We start from the raw sequence: 18,078 nt of genomic DNA, 5'->3' as shown, positions 1-18,078 counted from the left end.
TGGTCTTGTTAACTCATGGGATGAAGGGAGCGAAATGTGTAGTTGGCCAATAGATTAACAAATCGTTTTTTTCTAGTCATGATCCTTAGCAGCGTGACTTTACATTTTGTGATTGCCCCCCTCAAAAAAACATAGGTTTGTAGAAAGTAGTTATATTTAATTACATGGCTTCTTGTGTAAACTTTCTCTACAGCGAGCACTTTACTCACCAGCAATTACGTGAAAAGGGAAAGGAGTTTGTTTAGGGGGCGTGTGTTTAGGGGCGGAGGAGTGTGCGGAGGGGTCCGATTCTGAGCTATTGTTAGGAATACACCCCTGATGATACTGCTTGTATCTGCGCGATTAGTGGATTTTACAATCAATAAGAATACAATTAATTTGTTGGAATATACGGATATTAGCCTGCTATTATACGTTTTTTTCCCCCCAGAAAACGTACAGATGTAAAATCATGTTGATGCTTTTTTTTTATATAGCCAGACCAGTTCCATTATGCAGATTTCGTGACATCACTAGAATGAACTGCCAAGAAACCGTTCTAATGCAACCACATGCTGATGCCTTGTCTTTGTAGGCTACAGCTGCTCCGGCTATATTATACTCAAGACGTATGGCGTTTAGAATAAATCCGTTGATTTGCCAGTAGAACAACCCATTTGCAATATTACGGGATCTTCATTGTGTCACACGCGCCTTGGGTTCCTTTTGTGGCGCTGGGGCTGCGAGAGGAGGAGGTAGAGTTTTAAACAATAGAGCGCAAAATACAGCCCTGCTCCTTGGAGCTCGTAACAAGGACGGGAACCCACGACTGGAAAGCGAACAGCTGTGACAAAGAACTCAAGAACATGAAGAAGCTCGTGCACTGATTTGGTTATAGTAATCACTGGATATATTTCGCGCTACATTGTCTCTGACATCCTCAAGGAGAAAACATGAATTCAGCTGAAGGAGCCGAGGAGGGTCCAAATGATTCCGATACGGATGCGTTTTTCAAAACAGGTAGGATGAAAGTACAGTATTTGAAACCATTTCCCTCTGTGAAGTGAAACGTTTTGATACATCCAGTGTTGTTTGGGGTAGGCTATTGTGTTGAACCTATGGCAAATCCATCTCATTCATAGCCACACTTGGTTTCTGTGAGTTCCTCGGCTTAGTTACCAGTCCAAAGAGTGTGGTTTTCACAGTCTTTGGTATTCATTTACACTCTGTAAGCATTGAATTGAGGAAATCTGTAAAATGATGTCATATTTTGTATATTAATGTTCAATTAGGCTGTATTGGGGGTGGAAAGTGTATAAAGGACACTTTCTTTTGTTGGATATTTACCCTCATACACTCTTATTGCAGGACCGTGAACTAATGACTTATACACACACACACACACACACACACACACACACACACACACACACACACACACACACACACACACACACACACACACACAGACAGACAGACAGACAGACAGACAGACAGACAGACAGACAGACAGACAGACAGACAGACAGACAGACAGACAGACAGACAGACAGACAGACAGACAGACAGATACAGTTTGTGTTAGTAAACACTTGTCATCAGGGGAAGTTAAGATGATCTTATGCCATTCATAAAGTAGAGTATACACACCCTGGACTGCTTAATGTTAAATGGGTGCCTGTAACCGTTAGTGGGGGACTCCCATCACAGTGGAAAGGCAGTTTCTCAGGGACAACCCCAGCAGTCTGACACTGCTCATGTTTAGTGCCTCTACACAATGTGTATCCCTGAGCAGTCTGCTGTGTGTGTGTGTGTGTGTGTGTGTGTGTGTGTGTGTGTGTGTGTGTGTGTGTGTGTGTGTGTGTGTGTGTGTGTGTGTGTGTGTGTGTGTGTGTGTGTGTGTGTGTGTGTATGTGTGTGTGTCGCACACATTCTGCCTGCTCTACTGGAGAAGGGAGGACACACCCTGCCTCTCCATCTCACTCTAGTCTAGTGCATGGGAATCACACCCATCTCTGCCGCCACACACCCAATACGAAGTAGTTCCCATCTCACACAAAAATATGTATCTCCATTTACAGCTTAATCAGTGGGATAAGTGGTTATTAGGGCCGGGCAAAAGACTAGGTCTGCATCCCAAATGGCACCCTATTCCCTAAATAATGCACTAAGTTTGTCCAGGGCCTTGGCTCTGGTCAAATGTAGTGCACTATAGGGAATACACTGGTCAAAGGTAGTGGAATAGGGTGAAGTAGTGCACTATAAAGGGAATAGGGTGCCCTATTCTTTCAGTTGTGGCTGTCTGACTGTGTTCCCTCCTTTTTTGTAAGTCAGTTAGAATGAGAGTAGGAGCTCCCTTCCTCTTTCCTCAGAGGGAGGTCATACTGGAAAGGCTCTTACTGTTTTTATGCAAAGCATCCTCATTGTAACTGGGGCATAATCTATCAGGCATCCTCCACTGTAGGTGGAGAGCAGATAAGAACCAGGAAGTGGGACAAAACACAAGCTGGGGGAAAAGTGGCGCCCCGGGCTCAGATACATTCTGCCTTTGGTGTCAAGGTCTGCAGAACCACACTACAGCAGCACTGGCTTTTTCTTCTTCTACACCAAGATGGAATTGAAATGACTCCCAGATGGCGAGATCTGTAAAAGCCACTGGCGAGGAATATGACTTTGCTGTGGTGGTACAGTGGAGACCAAAAGAGGACATCTGCTCCTGTTTCTCCAACTACGATCTATCATTGATAGTTGTATTGATACAACATGGCAGGCCCTACCCTGGGGGCAGGCAGGCAGGGGGAGAGACCATAAACCATGAAAGGCCTCTTGCCCGGTCCCACTCAACCACAGCACCAACCAGGAGTGGGTGTTTACCGTGCGAGAGAAAGACATTATGTGGCTGAATGAGTAGTAATCCATTCACAACGGCCAGCTGAAAGAGCGCTGAAGTGGGTTTATGTCCTGAGCCTCACAGGAGACTCCAGGCCTGCTTATTCGGAGCTTAGAGGTAGATTAACCTTGAACGCGAACTTTAATTCACCCCTCTTTGTAAAGTGGATTCCGAGTCGGAGCATTTTCTTGTGTACATGACATAGGTCTTTTCCTCTTAAGGCTCACAAAGTAATCAGAGGGCCGTGTAGAACTGTATTTCTCCCTCCGTCTGCCTTTTTGATTATATGTAATTGGTAGCCATGGCAATCACTTTGCTGGGTAATTTTGGCTGCTGCTCTTGGCTTTTAAGTAGTTCCCTAGCAGAGGAAGGGCCATCATCATTCTGGATAATAATTGCTGAAGATTGACAGAGGCAAACTCGTGGATTAGTATCTGATTTGCTTTAGCATTTCAGTCTGCAAGAAATAAGTCAAGCTGAGAAAAAAACTCCAGAGCATCTGGGTTGAAAGGGGCTACTTTAGCTGATTGGACCTTCCGACATTGTGAATATGAAGTAGGCTTATTAACCAAATGAATTGATAACACAATTAGACCTACATTTTGTATTAAAATAGGGTTATAAAACCCAAATTATATTTACACAGTTCCTTAGTGGCTATTGGGCGTTGTAGAGGGTTAGCTCTATTCATTATTAAAAGCCCTGGCCAGTGTTTTGGTGCTAAATATGAGAGTGGGGTGTAGTGTGTGTGTAGTCACACAGCTTGCTCAAATCTGCTGGGGCAGCTGGTTGACCCTGGTGCCCCCAGGACCTTTTTCATTTTCCACTTCACCGTGTGATATAGGACCTGCTCCCTTAGGGAGCCAGTGCTTGTGTCCCAAATGGCACCATATTCCCTATATAGTGCACTACCTATATAGGGAATAGGCTGCCATTTGGGATGTACCCAATGACACAAAGGCTGCCTGGACTGGACGGTTAGGCTTAGGTTCTGATGCTTATTATCTGAGCTCACAGTCACCGTTTGGTGAGGGGCGATGCTTTTTCATTTAATTTAAAAGCTAAGGTTAACCGTTATGCAGCCCTGCACCTTAGAGGCTGCTGCCCTGTATACATAGACTTGGAATCACTGGCCACCTTAATAATGGAACACTAGTCACTTTAATAATGTTTAAATAATGTTTACGTACTGCTTTACTCATCTCATATGTATATACTACACTGCTCAAAAAAATAAAGGGAACACTTAAACAACACAATGTAACTCCAAGTCAATCACACTTCTGTGAAATCAAACTGTCCACTTAGGAAGCAACACTGATTGACAATACATTTCACATGCTGTTGTGCAAATGGAATAGACAAAAGGTGGAAATTATAGGCAATTAGCAAGACACCCCCAAAAAAGGAGTGATTCTGCAGGTGGTGACCACAGACCACTTCTCAGTTCCTATGCTTCCTGGCTGATGTTTTGGTCACTTTTGAATGCTGGCGGTACTCTCACTCTAGTGGTAGCATGAGACGGAGTCTACAACCCACACAAGTGGCTCAGGTAGTGCAGTTCATCCAGGATGGCACATCAATGCGAGCTGTGGCAAAAAGGTTTGCTGTGTCTGTCAGCGTAGTGTCCAGAGCATGGAGGCGCTACCAGGAGACAGGCCAGTACATCAGGAGACGTGGAGGAGGCCGTAGGAGGGCAACAACCCAGCAGCAGGACCGCTACCTCCGCCTTTGTGCAAGGAGGTGCACTGCCAGAGCCCTGCAAAATGACCTCCAGCAGGCCACAAATGTGCATGTGTCTGCTCAAACGGTCAGAAACAGACTCCATGAGGGTGGTATGAGGGCCCGACGTCCACAGGTGGGGGTTGTGCTTACAGCCCAACACCGTGCAGGACGTTTGGCATTTGCCAGAGAACACCAAGATTGGCAAATTCGCCACTGGAGCCCTGTGCTCTTCACAGATGAAAGCAGGTTCACACTGAGCACATGAGCACATGTGACAGACGTGACAGAGTCTGGAGACGCCGTGGAGAACGTTCTGCTGCCTGCAACATCCTCCAGCATGACCGGTTTGGCGATGGGTCAGTCATGGTGTGGGGTGGCATTTCTTTGTGGGGCCGCACAGCCCTCCATGTGCTCGCCAGAGGTAGCCTGACTGCCATTAGGTACCGAGATGAGATCCTCAGAGCCCTTGTGAGACCATATGCTGACACATGCACATTTGTGGCCTGCTGGAGGTCATTTTGCAGGGCTCTGGCAGTGCACCTCCTTGCACAAAGGCGGAGGTAGCGGTCCTGCTGCTGGGTTGTTGCCCTCCTACGGCCTCCTCCACGTCTCCTGATGTACTGGCCTGTCTCCTGGTAGCGCCTCCATGCTCTGGACACTACGCTGACAGACACAGCAAACCTTTTTGCCACAGCTCGCATTGATGTGCCATCCTGGATGAACTGCACTACCTGAGCCACTTGTGTGGGTTGTAGACTCCGTCTCATGCTACCACTAGAGTGAGAGCACCGCCAGCATTCAAAAGTGACCAAAACATCAGCCAGGAAGCATAGGAACTGAGAAGTGGTCTGTGGTCACCACCTGCAGAATCACTCCTTTTTTGGGGGTGTCTTGCTAATTGCCTATAATTTCCACCTTTTGTCTATTCCATTTGCACAACAGCATGTGAAATTTATTGTCAATCAGTGTTGCTTCCTAAGTGGACAGTTTGATTTCACAGAAGTGTGATTGACTTGGAGTTACATTGTGTTGTTTAAGTGTTCCCTTTATTTTTTTGAGCAGTGTATATTCTATTATACTGTATTTTAGTCAATGCCACTCCGCCATTGCTCAATCTAATATTTACAGTGGGGAGAACAAGTATTTGATACACTGCCGATTTTGCAGGTTTTCCTACTGTAACGATTTTCTTCTTCTGACGAGGAGTATGAAGGATCGGACCAAAATGCAGCGTGGCACGTGTCCGTGTTGAATATATTAAACTGAACACAAAATTAACAAAGGAGAAAACACCAAAAAAAGGAAACAGTCCTATCAGGTGACCAAACACAAAACAACTACCCACAAACACAGATGGGAACAGGCTATGCTTCTCAATCAGAGACAACGATAGACAGCTGCCTCTGATTGGGAACCACACCAGGCCAAACACAGAAATACAAAACCTAAAACAAAACATTGAATGCCCACCCCAGCTCACGCCCTGACCAAACCAAAAAGGAGACATAAAAAAGGAACTAAGGTCAGAACGTGACAGTACCCCCCCCCCCCCCCCAAAGGTGCGGACTCCGGCCGCAAAACCTGAACCTATAGGGGAGGGTCTGGGTGGGCATTTCACCGCGGTGGCGGCTCTGGTGCGGGACGTAGACCCCACTCCACCTTAGTCTTGGCCCACTTATGTGGTGCCTCTGGAGTGGCGACCCTCACCGCCGACCCTGGACTGGGGACCCTTACAGCGGTCCCTGAATAAGCGGGAGACTCCGGCAGCGCCGCACAGGCGGGAGACTCCGGCAGCGCCGGACAGGCGGGAGACTCCGGCAGCGCCGGACAGGCGGGCGGCTCTGGCAGCTCCGGACTGGAGAGAGAACCTGGAGGGAGGAGACGGAGAGACAGCCTGGTGCATGGGGCTGCCACAGGACCCACCAGGCTGGGGAGATCTACAGGAGGCCTGGTGCGTGGAGGAGGCACCGGATGGACCGGGCTGTGGGGGAGCACTGGAGCGCAGCCTTGGCACCACTCCTCCAGGCTGGATGACCACTTTAGCCCGGACCCTCCAGAGTGCAGGCACAGGTTGAACCGGGCTGTGGGGGAGCATACCATTCGCTCCTCTCCCTTAGGCTCAATGCCCACATTCGCCCGGCACGGGCGGAGCGCAGGCATAGGGCGCACTGCACCCTCCCAGCGCCCCGGAGACACAGCACGCAGAGCCGGCGCAGGGCACCCTGGGCCGAAACGGCGTACCGGAGACCAAACACGGAACTAAGGACAGAGCGTGACACCTACTTCCAAAGCATGTAGAGGTCTGTAATTTTTATCATAGGTACACTTCAACTGTGAAAATCCAGAAAATCACATTGTATGATTTTTAAGTAATTCATTTGCATTTTATTGCATGACATAAGTATTTGATACATCAGAAAAGCAGAACTTAATATTTGATACAGAAACCTTTGTTTGCAATTACAGAGATCATACGTTTCCTGTAGTTCTTGACCAGGTTTGCACACAGTGCAGCAGGGATTTTGGCACACTCATCCATACAGACCTTCTCCAGATCCTTCAGGTTTTCGGGGCTGTCGCTGGGCAATACGGACTTTCAGCTCCCTCCAAAGATTTTCTATTGGGTTCAGGTCTGGAGACTGGCTAGGCCACTCCAGGACCTTGAGATGCTTCTTACGGAGCCACTCCTTAGTTGCCCTGGCTGTGTGTTTCGGGTCGTTGTCATGCTGGAAGACCCAGCCACGACCCATCTTCAATGCTCTTACTGAGGGAAGGAGGTTGTTGGCCAAGATCTCGCGATACATGGCCCCATACATCCTCCCCTCAATACGGTGCAGTCGTCCTGTCCCCTTTGCAGAAAAGCATCCCCAAAGAATGATGTTTCCACCTCCATGCTTCACGGTTGGGATGGTGTTCTTGGGGTTGTACTCATCCTTCTTCTTCCTCCAAACACGGCGAGTGGAGTTTAGACTAAAAAGCTCTATTTTGTCTCATCAGACCACATGACCTTCTCCCATTCCTCCTCTGGATCATCCATATGGTCATTGGCAAACTTCCGACGGGCCTGGACATGCGCTGGCTTGAGCAGGGGGACCTTGCGTGCGCTGCAGGATTTTAATCCATGATGGCGTAGTGTGTTACTAATGGTTTTCTTTGAGACTGTGATCCCAGCTCTCTTCAGGTCCAGGTCCTGCCGTGTAGTTCTGGGCTGATCCCTCACCTTCCTCATGATCATTGATGCCCCACGAGGTGAAATCTTGCATGGAGCCCCAGACCGAGGGTGATTGACCGTCATCTTGAACTTCTTCCATTTTCTAATAATTGCGCCAACAGTTGTTGCCTTCTCACCAAGCTGCTTGCCTATTGTCCTGTAGCCCATCCCAGCCTTGTGCAGTTCTACAATTTTAACCCTGATGTCCTTACACAGCTCTCTGGTCTTGGCCATTGTGGAGAGGTTGGAGTCTGTTTGATTGAGTGTGGGGAAAGGTGTCTTTTATACAGGTAACGAGTTCAAACAGGTGCAGTCAATACAGGTAATGAGTGGAGAACAGGAGGGCTTCTTAAAGAAAAACTAACAGGTCTGTGAGAGCCGGAATTCTTACTGGTTGGTAGGTGATCAAATACTTATGTCATGCAATAAAATGCAAATTAATTACTTAAAAATCATACAATGTGATTTTCTGGATTCTTTTTTATAGATTTCGTCTCTCACAGTTGAAGTGTACCTATGATAAAATTTACAGACCTCTACATGCTTTGTAAGTAGGTGTCACGGTAGGAAAAGTAGGAAAACCTGCAAAATCGGCAGTGTATCAAATACTTGTTCTCCCCACTGTATATATTTCTTAATTCCATTATTTTACTTTTAGATTTGTGTGTATTGTTGTGAATTGTTAGATACTCCTACACTGTTGGAGCTAGGAACACAAGCATTTCGCTACACCTGCAATAACATCTGCTAAATATGTGTATGTGAACAATAACATTTGATTTGATTTGGATAGCTCCACTTTGTTAGGTAATATCATGGCACTGCAGATGAGGCACTCCATGCACTCAGTCACCAGATTCATGTGTGGCGCATCACATGCACATAAAACATCACATGCACATAAAACATCACATAAAACATAAAACATCACATAAAACATCACATAAAACATCTCAGTGTAATTGGCTCCCCAGTGTCAGGAAAAATATTTACATTAATTCACACGGCTCGCTTTGCTTTGTTAAGTTTTCACTTAATTTCCCCCTTAGTAATAGACCCATACAATTAAAAGTAACAGATCATTATTACATGATTGTTACAATGATCATTTGATGTCTAGGCTACCTCAGTGCAGTCCCTATTTTGCCAGGTCATGCATTGACAATTGAGACAGTATAGGCCTACCCACCCACTGCACATCTGCTCTGACCAAACATAAACAATGCAGGCCAGGGCGTTGTGATCTTGGCACATGAAAGAGAATCTGTGAAAGGGAATGAAACACTGCTAACTGAATGGAGTCATGGTGTCCCTGCAGTCTGAGAGGCAGACAGACAGGCAGGTTCCACCCCACCGTGACAAGCCCTGGCCTGGGTACTGCATCGCTGGGCAACCCCCTCCTCCTGGTAGTGGTACCACACTGACTGACTGGCCTGGCCCCAGTAGTAAATGGCGGCTGTGCTGCATGCTGCATGGGTAGAACAATGGTCTCCGATGCCCCCACTGTCAGCCGGAACAATGGGTGTATACTGAACCCTCTCTCCCCGTCCCCTCTCCCCCTGGGCGGCCAGCCAGCCAGCCAGAAGCACCAGGCTCAGTCTATACTGCACCGCGCCACCAGGGTGGCAGATGGCTAATTGGCCGACGTAAACCACTGGGGTAATAGAGAGAGTGAGAGAAGATTTGTGAGGATTATTGAGTCATGATCTGACGTGGAGGAGGGAGAAACGGATAGGGAGAAAGAGGGATGTCCCCCACTCATAAAAGCAGCAGGCTCCTCACCGCTCATGTCGAACCATATGCTGCATGTGTGTTGTTGAGGGCGGTCTGGTTGGTTAGCCTGAGAGGGTAATGGAGGGAGACCTTATTAGCAGATCGCTGCTGCTGGAATATAAAGGCTTTTAGAGAAATTGACAAAGCAGTCGAAGCAGTTCCCTAAGGACAGCATCTGTGTGTGTTCTGTCTGATAAAGAGTCTAAAGACAGAACAGTAGTTTTCTTCTACCTGATTGTTTATCAGGAGTGGCTGGTTTTAGAGGCTTTCATTTTCCTGCATAATATTTCCTTGTCATATTTAATACATGTGATACTGCACCATTTTAACCAGTCATTTCAGCAGTCATTTCAGCAGTCATTTCAGTCTTGTCGTTTCAGTATGTCTAATAAAACCTGTGATGATGACAGTAAAGTGTTACATCTCACGGTCACAGAGACTATTATCCATTTCTGCTGGGAATTTACATGATTGACTAATCCTTAACAAATCTCAACATAATTGGTGCTGTAATAACTCTACATTTGTGTTGAATTAATTTATGTACAGGCTAATCTAGATATGTATGGTTATGGGATTTTATAAAAGGTTTATTACACTTTAGAGTACACTATTAAGGAATCGGTGTCTGTACTTTAGATGACTCTGACCTGTGACGTAAAGGCACCCTACTCCAGAGTGCACTAATTTTGACCAGGGCTCTAGTCAAAAGTAGTGCATTATATAGGGACTAGGGGTTAGAATGTTTAAACGAAATTGGGATTGTTAACATTTAGAAAAAAATCCCTAACTGAAAAACAACATTTTTACAACATTTGTCACAGTGCAGTTAACACAAAACTACCACTAACAGGTCCCGATCATCACCATCACGAAGGGAAAATAAAAAGTAAACAAATACCTAATGCAATAATGCTGTAACTTTAGTAGTAGGAGATATGCGTCTTTCAAATTTTTTGCTACAGATAGGGATGCAAAATTCCTGGAACTTTCTATAAATTCCCTTGTTTTCCAGAAATCCTGGTTGGAGGATTCTGGATTCTCTGCTTATTCTCTCCTGATTCTAGAAATCTCCAACCGGGATTTCGGGAAAACCAGGGAATTTATTGAAAGTTCCCCAAATGTTGCAACCCTAGCCACAGATATAAAGTGCTCCGCATTAACAGTTGTAACAATGGCAAAGACTGAGGCAGGGAAGCGACAGCAGCGAAGTCCTGTATGGCAATACTTTGAGAAGTTAAATGAAAAGGTGGTGAAATGCAAACTTTGTGAGGTGGAATTTAGCTATAGTGGCAGTACAACCATCTGAAAGCTTAACCATCTGAAAGGGAGAAACTGTGAGATCCAAACCGTTGCTGGCAGCAGTGCAGGCCCCCAACAGACATTAGACAGGCTCTTCATAAGAAAGAAGGCACGGCGTTTCGAAAATCAGTGTTGATGTCAATGTTTTTTTAATTTTTTTTATTTAACAAATTCTTATTTACAATGACAGCCTACCGGGGAACAGTGGGTTAACTGCCTTGTTCTTGGGTAGAACGACAGATTTTTACCTTGTCAGCTCGGGGATTCAATCCAGCAACCTTTCGGTTATTGGCCCAACGCTCTAACCACTAGGCTACCTGCCGCCCCAATGTCTGGGGTTGGGGGACAGCAGTAAGGTGAGCTCTGTCTGATAGCCATGACTTTGGTAGATGGAACTGCATTGCTCCCTAGCTGTCATATGCAGGACCATATCTGCATTGTGAATTCATGTATCATTTAAATAAATGATAAAAAGTGGCTGTTTTTAAACACTAATATATATGTTATGCATTTGTCACATCCCTAATAAGGAATATGGTTATATTTGTGATGTAGCCACGGCAACCAGCTTAGACCACCTGCTCACCCCATCTATGCCGCCTAGTTTAATATATTTTATATCCACTCAAGTGGATAGGCCTATTCCTTTATTTCCCCCCTCTTGTCCATGAACTCTCAAGCATTTTGTAAACTCGAGATGGGAAATGTAGCGAGGCCTCTGAGATTGAAGATGGAAAGCATACCTGATAGTGTAAGCTTGAAAAGAGCTTAGGGGTTACAACCAAATAGTTGCCAGCTGTAGCCATCAGATTTTAGCATGATGTGATAGGCCTAAATAGTGCTGTTTTTAAGAGGGGTAGGTAAGGGGACTGGTCATTTTCTAACCCTATACTGACAATTATGGAAAACCAACGTGTTGCTGTGATCTTTGTACGAACTTGAACCAAGTCGCAGAGAAACACAGCAAGCAGAGGTAAAGGTAAATTCACCTCTTTACTTAAAGTCTTGACAAAAACAACAGCACAAGAGTGCACTAAACATAAGACCTAAGCGCAGATACAAGCAACAGAGGAACCTAATTAGCAAGGCAACCAGGTGAACAGAGAAAGTAATCAAAACCAGGTGAAACCAATAAGTAATAATTAGGGTATCCTAGAACACAAGGCAAGGGTGCCCTCCAGCGGTAACCCAAGGGAACAACAATCACAGAAACGGAACCTGTGACAGAACCCCCCCTCAAGGAACAGCTCCTGACGTTCCACTAGGGGTAGCAGAGAGGCGACGGAACTCCAGAATGAGTCCGGGATCCAGGATCGCTCCTCAGGACCTTAACCCTCCCAGTCCACGAGATACTGAATCAATCCGGAAGGCCAGAACGATGAACTCATCCAGTGTGTCAGGTTTGTGCCGGGAAGCCAGTTCATCCTTGAACCTCGCTGAGTCCGTTCAGCAAGGCTGAGTGAAGTGCCTCTGTATTCCAATCGCTCTCAGCGGCGAGCGTCCAAAAGTCAATGACGTAATCCACTACGCTCTGGCTGCCCTGCCAGAGTGTAATGAGTCTTTGAGCAGCGTTCCTGCCACTGATGGGGTGATCAAAAATCCTCATCTCCTGTGTGAAGCTTTTCCAATTTAAACAAATGTCTGATTGCTGCTCCCATATGGCCGTGGCCCAGGCCAGAGCCCGTCCTGAGAGCAAGGAGATGACGTATGCCACTCTGGAAAGCTCGGTGGGAAACGTTGATGCCTGCAGCTCGAAGACCAGAGAGCATTGGAGCAGGAACCCACGACACCTCCCAGGATGCCCCTCATAGCACTCCGGTGCCGGGAGATGAGGCTCCCAAAGAGAGGAAGACACTGAGCTTGAAGGGAGGGGAGGATTAGGAACAGCCACTGGAGCAGCAGCTGTTGCGCCTGTCTGTCCTGTCTGCAGAGCAGACACAATAATTCTTATATCATCCGACAATGCCTGCAGCCGTGCCTCATGGTGGCCAATCACAGTTCCATGGTAGGCGAGAGCCAACCGTAAATGGTGGAGTTTGGCACGTTCCTCGGACAACTGCGAAATCTCTGCTGGTCCATTGTTGTCTTAGGTCTCCTGTTACAGTGATCTTTGTACGAACTCGAACCCAGTCGCAGAGAAACACAGCAAGCAGAGGTAAAGGTAAATTTAGCTCTTTACTTAACATCATGACAAAAACAAGGCAACAGCACAAGCGTGCACTAAACAAAACATAAGACCTAAGCACAGACGCAAGCAACAGAGGAACCTAAATAGCAAGGCAACCAGGTGAACAGAGAAGGTAATCAAAACCAGGTGAAACCAATAAGTAATAATTAGGGTAACCTGGAAACTAGAACACAAGTGAAGGGTGCCCTCCAGCGGTAACCCAAGGGAACAACAATCACATAAACGGAACCTGTGACAGAATGGCCGTGAAAATTAAAAAAATCGACCGCCAATCGTTTAATACATCAATTTGAGAAATGTGTCTGTCTGGCTTGAGCTAGCGCTCTTCCTAGCGAATTTGCAACATCGTTCCAGTCTGCAGTTTGCTGTGCAAGTGAGTGTGACAGACACTGCTGTATTTGTGCAAGGTAGAGATGCTATGTTTTCTAGATTCAGGGATGCAAACTAGTCACCTTTTGGCGAAATTCTGCATTTTGAATCCAAAATAGGTGACCTACGTGATTCGTGTAGATCCGATGAGAAAAGTTTGGGAGAGGGGACTCACTACTGGCTGTAAGCGAACGAGAGATGCGCGTTTGGAGCAATACTGGCTGTATCCAAGGCTCAGCCAATTGTTCACATAACAACAGAATGCAGCACGCGACTGAAGAGAGAGGAGACAACCAATTTGCTAGTTACAGCATCAGCGTGCGCTCTGGAAAGACAGCGGAGAGTGGAAAGGCATTTTGCCAGTTACAGCAGCGCATTCCCTGAACAATAATGAAGAGGTAGGTGAGAAGCCTGACCTCTGAGACGGGGGTGAGAAGGTGATGAAGCGTACTTCATGAGCTGTAACCGAAAAACAACTGGCATTTGGAAAGTTTGAGGTGAGGGAGAAAGTGTGGTGGAACAAGTATTGTTGGTATTGTTAGCTGGATCGAATTCTCTGTTAGCTAGCCAGAGAAATGTTGGGCAACATTAGCCAACTTAACTGATCAAATAATTGAGTTTATGGTGTGAAAATTAGCTGGCTAATAAAGTAAGACCGCTAACGATAGCTAGCTAATGTTACAACATCAGATGAGCTAACATTAGTAACCCTAACCAATTCACTATAGTATTAACTGGTAGCGTATACGACTCCTTGCCGTTCCTCAAGTTATAACGCGTTAGTTGCTTACTGGACCCCGGCAATCTGTGAGAAATGTTAACTAGATAACAAACTAATTACTATCTGTGAACTAATGTTTTCCTTCTACAGTATGTGGTTAATTTTGAGAATGAGCGAATTAGGGGAAAATGAGGCATTGCTTGTTAAACAAGTGGATTCAGGGATCAAGTGTAGCTGGAGCTGGGCCTGGCTTATGCTGGATGCCACTATAGAGTTGAAAGATATCAATTATGTGTACAAAGGCAGAAAGTGTACAATGTAATAATGTGCAGTGTAGCCCAAAGATATTGCTTTTGTTCTGTTGAACTTGACAGTAACACTGTGGGGGGGGGTTATTACATGTTTTACTCAGTGAACGTTATTTTTGCACACATATAGCCTTGTGCACTTGATCGATGTCTACTATAGTGGCCACTATAATAGAGCAAAAATAGAATGGCTGTTTGTTTCATTCTATTTCTACTTTAAGATGTTTTTTCCCCCAAGAGCAATATTTAGATGTGTGTGGTCACAAGCGTTCTATTATAAAGGCTGTCATGGTAACAAGTGTTCTATTATAAAGGCTGTCATGGTAACAAGTGTTCTATTATAAAGGCTGTCATGGCTAACTGCAATATTAGTGTATTGTTTTGTTCTCAAGACTTGAGTGTCATTTGCAGTAAAGTCTAGGCAACATATAACATTGAATTGATTTCTTTAAATTTTTTTAGCTGTGAGTTAGTTTCACATTAACCACTTTTTATTTTACACACAGAGACTGATCATGTAGATCAGTGGTTCCCAAACTTTTTATAGTCCCGTACCCCTTCAAACATTCAACCTCCAGCTGCTTACCCCTTCCAGCACCAGGGTCAGTGCACTCTCAAATGTTGTTTTTTGCCATCATTGTAAGCCTGCCACACACACACTATATAATACATGTATTAAACGTAAGAATGAGTGTGAGTTTTTGTCACAACCCGGCTCATGGGAAGAGACAAAGAGCTTTTATAGGACCAGGGCACAGATAATCTATAATTTTGCTCTTTATTTAGCCATCTTACATATAAAACCTTATTTGTTCATCGACAATTGTGAATAACTCACCACAGGTTAATGAGAAGGGTGTGCTTGAAAGGATGCACATGACTCTGCAATGTTGGGTTGTATTGGAGAGAGTCTCAGTCTTAAATAATTTTCCACTCACAGTCTGTGTCTGTATTTAGTTTTCATGCTAGTGAGGGCCGAGAATCCACTCTCACATAGGTACGTGGTTGCAAAGGGTGTCTTAACAGTGCGATTTGCCAAGGCAGGATACTCTGAGCGCAGCCTAATCCAGCAATCTGTCAGTGGCTTCTGATTAAATACAATTTTCACATAACCGCTTGTTGCAATTTTGATGAGGCTCTATTGTTCAGATGTCGGTAAGTGGACTGGAGGCAGGGCATGAAAGGGATAGCGAATCCAGTTGTTTGTGTCATCCGTTTCGGGAAAGTACCTGCGTAATTGCGCACCCAACTCACTCAGGTGCTTCGCTATATCACATTGGACATTGTCCGTAAGCTTGAGTTCATTTGCACACAAAAAATCATACAATGATGGAAAGACCTGTGTGTTGTACGTGTTAATGCAGACAGAGAAGAGCTCAAACTTCTTAATTATAGCCTTACTTTTTTTTAACCATTTATCAATTTTCGAGCAAGCGGAATGAGCAGCAGCTACGGATGTTATTGGATGTTAATTATTTGATTAGGCAACCTGTATTTGACATTGTATTGTTATATCACTGAACACTAGATGGTTTAATTTTATTTTTGGCAGTGAAACGAGGCTACTCAGGCGAGAAAAAAAACTCACCCAAATGTATAGCCCAGTTGGAAAATATAAATGGACTGTTTGAAATTGTGAAGAAAAAAATAAAAAACATTAAAAAAAATAAAAATGGGAATCAACTTTTTATTTGGCGTACCCCCAACAGCATTGTGTGTACCACTTTGGGAATGCCAGTTTGGGAATACCTGTGTAGATCATATTCTTTGTTGTTTAATTAGTTACAACCTGCATTTCACCCTGGCAGGAATGTTTTTGAATGTTTCAGTGCAACAAAAAAAGTGGCACCTTTTCGGACCCTCACTAGTTTGCATCCCTGTAGATTTATCTCCCTAAAAGACAACTGACATAAATAGCATACAAGTCCACCAAGGAGGAGTAGCCTATCTAGCTAGCTAGCTAGATAAAGTAAACTTGCTTCCTTGTAATCAAGTTGCTTAGCTAACTAACAAGCCAAAATAGATTGCGACCCTACGATTGCTTACAGCTGCACTTGGGTCAGACAGGCTTCCTGTTTAGATTAAGACACTGCAGAGCCGGCGCCAGATATGTCTCGGAAAATGTACCTCAATCCAGGGATAAGAAATGTGTTGTAATCTGAATTGTCCCATTATCCCAACTGTTACACCGAGAAGATTGAACGAGTGTAACAGTACATCTCATTTCTCATCCCTGGATTGAGGTACGTTTTCTGAGCCATACCTCGCGCCGGCTCCGTGGTCTCTTATCTAATCTAAATAGGAAGCCTGTCTGACCTTAGTGCAGCTGTAAGCAAGCGTAGGGTCGGAATCTATTCTGGCTACTAACTGACTAGCTAACGCTATCTAGTTTAAAATGCAAAACATTTTACAAATCAAGCTAGCTATCGGGCTAGCAAAGCTAAGTAGCTACTGTACAAAGCCAAGGAGGCACAGGCAAGAAGAAAAATGAGGTGACACTGAAACAGAGGATGTTAACCAGCCAGAGGGACAGAGGTCCCTTTGGCCAAGTGCATAAAGTTCCGTCAGCGCTCACAACAAGCAACCTCTGACAATTGTCCCTCTACTTCTATTCGAGGGGAAAATTATGAATCAGACACTTTATCAATAGCAATAGCTCATGGTGCTCCTGGAATCAGAAGCTTTTTTGACTCAATGGAGGAACATAGTCAGAGAAATGCTGATGAATCATCATCATCCCGGGGAAGGACTGCCCGTTCCATGATCTCGCCATCACGGTTGACAACTCCATTGTGTCCTCCTCCCAGAGTGCTAAGAACCTTGGCGTGATCCTGGACAACACCCTGTCGTTCTCAACTAACATCAAGGCGGTGACCCGTTCCTGTAGGTTCATGCTCTACAACATTCGCAGAGTACGACCCTGCCTCACGCAGGAAGCGGCGCAGGTCCTAATCCAGGCACTTGTCATCTCCCGTCTGGATTACTGCAACTCGCTGTTGGCTGGGCTCCCTGCCTGTGCCATTAAACCCCTACAACTCATCCAGAACGCCGCAGCCCGTCTGGTGTTCAACTTTCCCAAGTTCTCTCACGTCACCCCGCTCCTCCGCTCTCTCCACTGGCTTCCAGTTGAAGCTCGCATCCGCTACAAGACCATGGTGCTTGCCTACGGAGCTGTGAGGGGAACGGCACCTCCGTACCTTCAGGCTCTGATCAGGCCCTACACCCAAACAAGGGCACTGCGTTCATCCACCTCTGGCCTGCTCGCCTCCCTACCTCTGAGGAAGTACAGTTCCCGCTCAGCCCAGTCAAAACTGTTCGCTGCTCTGGCACCCCAATGGTGGAACAAACTCCCTCACGACGCCAGGTCAGCGGAGTCAATCACCACCTTCCGGAGACACCTGAAACCCCACCTCTTTAAGGAATACCTAGGATAGGATAAAGTAATCCTTCTAACCCCCCCCCCCTTAAAAGAGTTAGATGCACTATTGTAAAGTGGTTGTTCCACTGGATATCATAAGGTGAATGCACCAATTTGTAAGTCGCTCTGGATAAGAGCGTTTGCTAAATGACTTAAATGTAAATGTAAATGTAAATGTAAATGAATGTCTTGCT

At 45.5% G+C, this 18,078-nt stretch overlaps 1 protein-coding gene across 4 annotated transcripts in view; it reads left to right on the top strand.

The window, feature by feature from the left end:
- The first annotated feature begins 345 nt into the window (after positions 1 to 345).
- LOC139538416 (kalirin-like) overlaps positions 346 to 18,078 on the top strand; it is a 301,849-nt gene continuing 284,116 nt past the window's right edge. For 3 of the 4 annotated variants that reach the window (XM_071340413.1, XM_071340412.1, XM_071340410.1), the window contains exon 1: positions 353 to 999. In XM_071340413.1, the coding sequence (XP_071196514.1) occupies positions 933 to 999 (67 nt within the window). In that variant the 5' untranslated portion in view covers positions 353 to 932. Of the gene's footprint in view, positions 1,000 to 18,078 lie in introns of all 4 variants that reach the window. The other variant, XM_071340411.1, reaches the window with a different exon arrangement.

The sequence above is a fragment of the Salvelinus alpinus genome, chromosome 14, assembly GCF_045679555.1.
Source record: "Salvelinus alpinus chromosome 14, SLU_Salpinus.1, whole genome shotgun sequence".
Classification (NCBI taxonomy): domain Eukaryota; kingdom Metazoa; phylum Chordata; class Actinopteri; order Salmoniformes; family Salmonidae; genus Salvelinus; species Salvelinus alpinus.
This window is presented reverse-complemented; position numbering and strand designations above follow the sequence as displayed.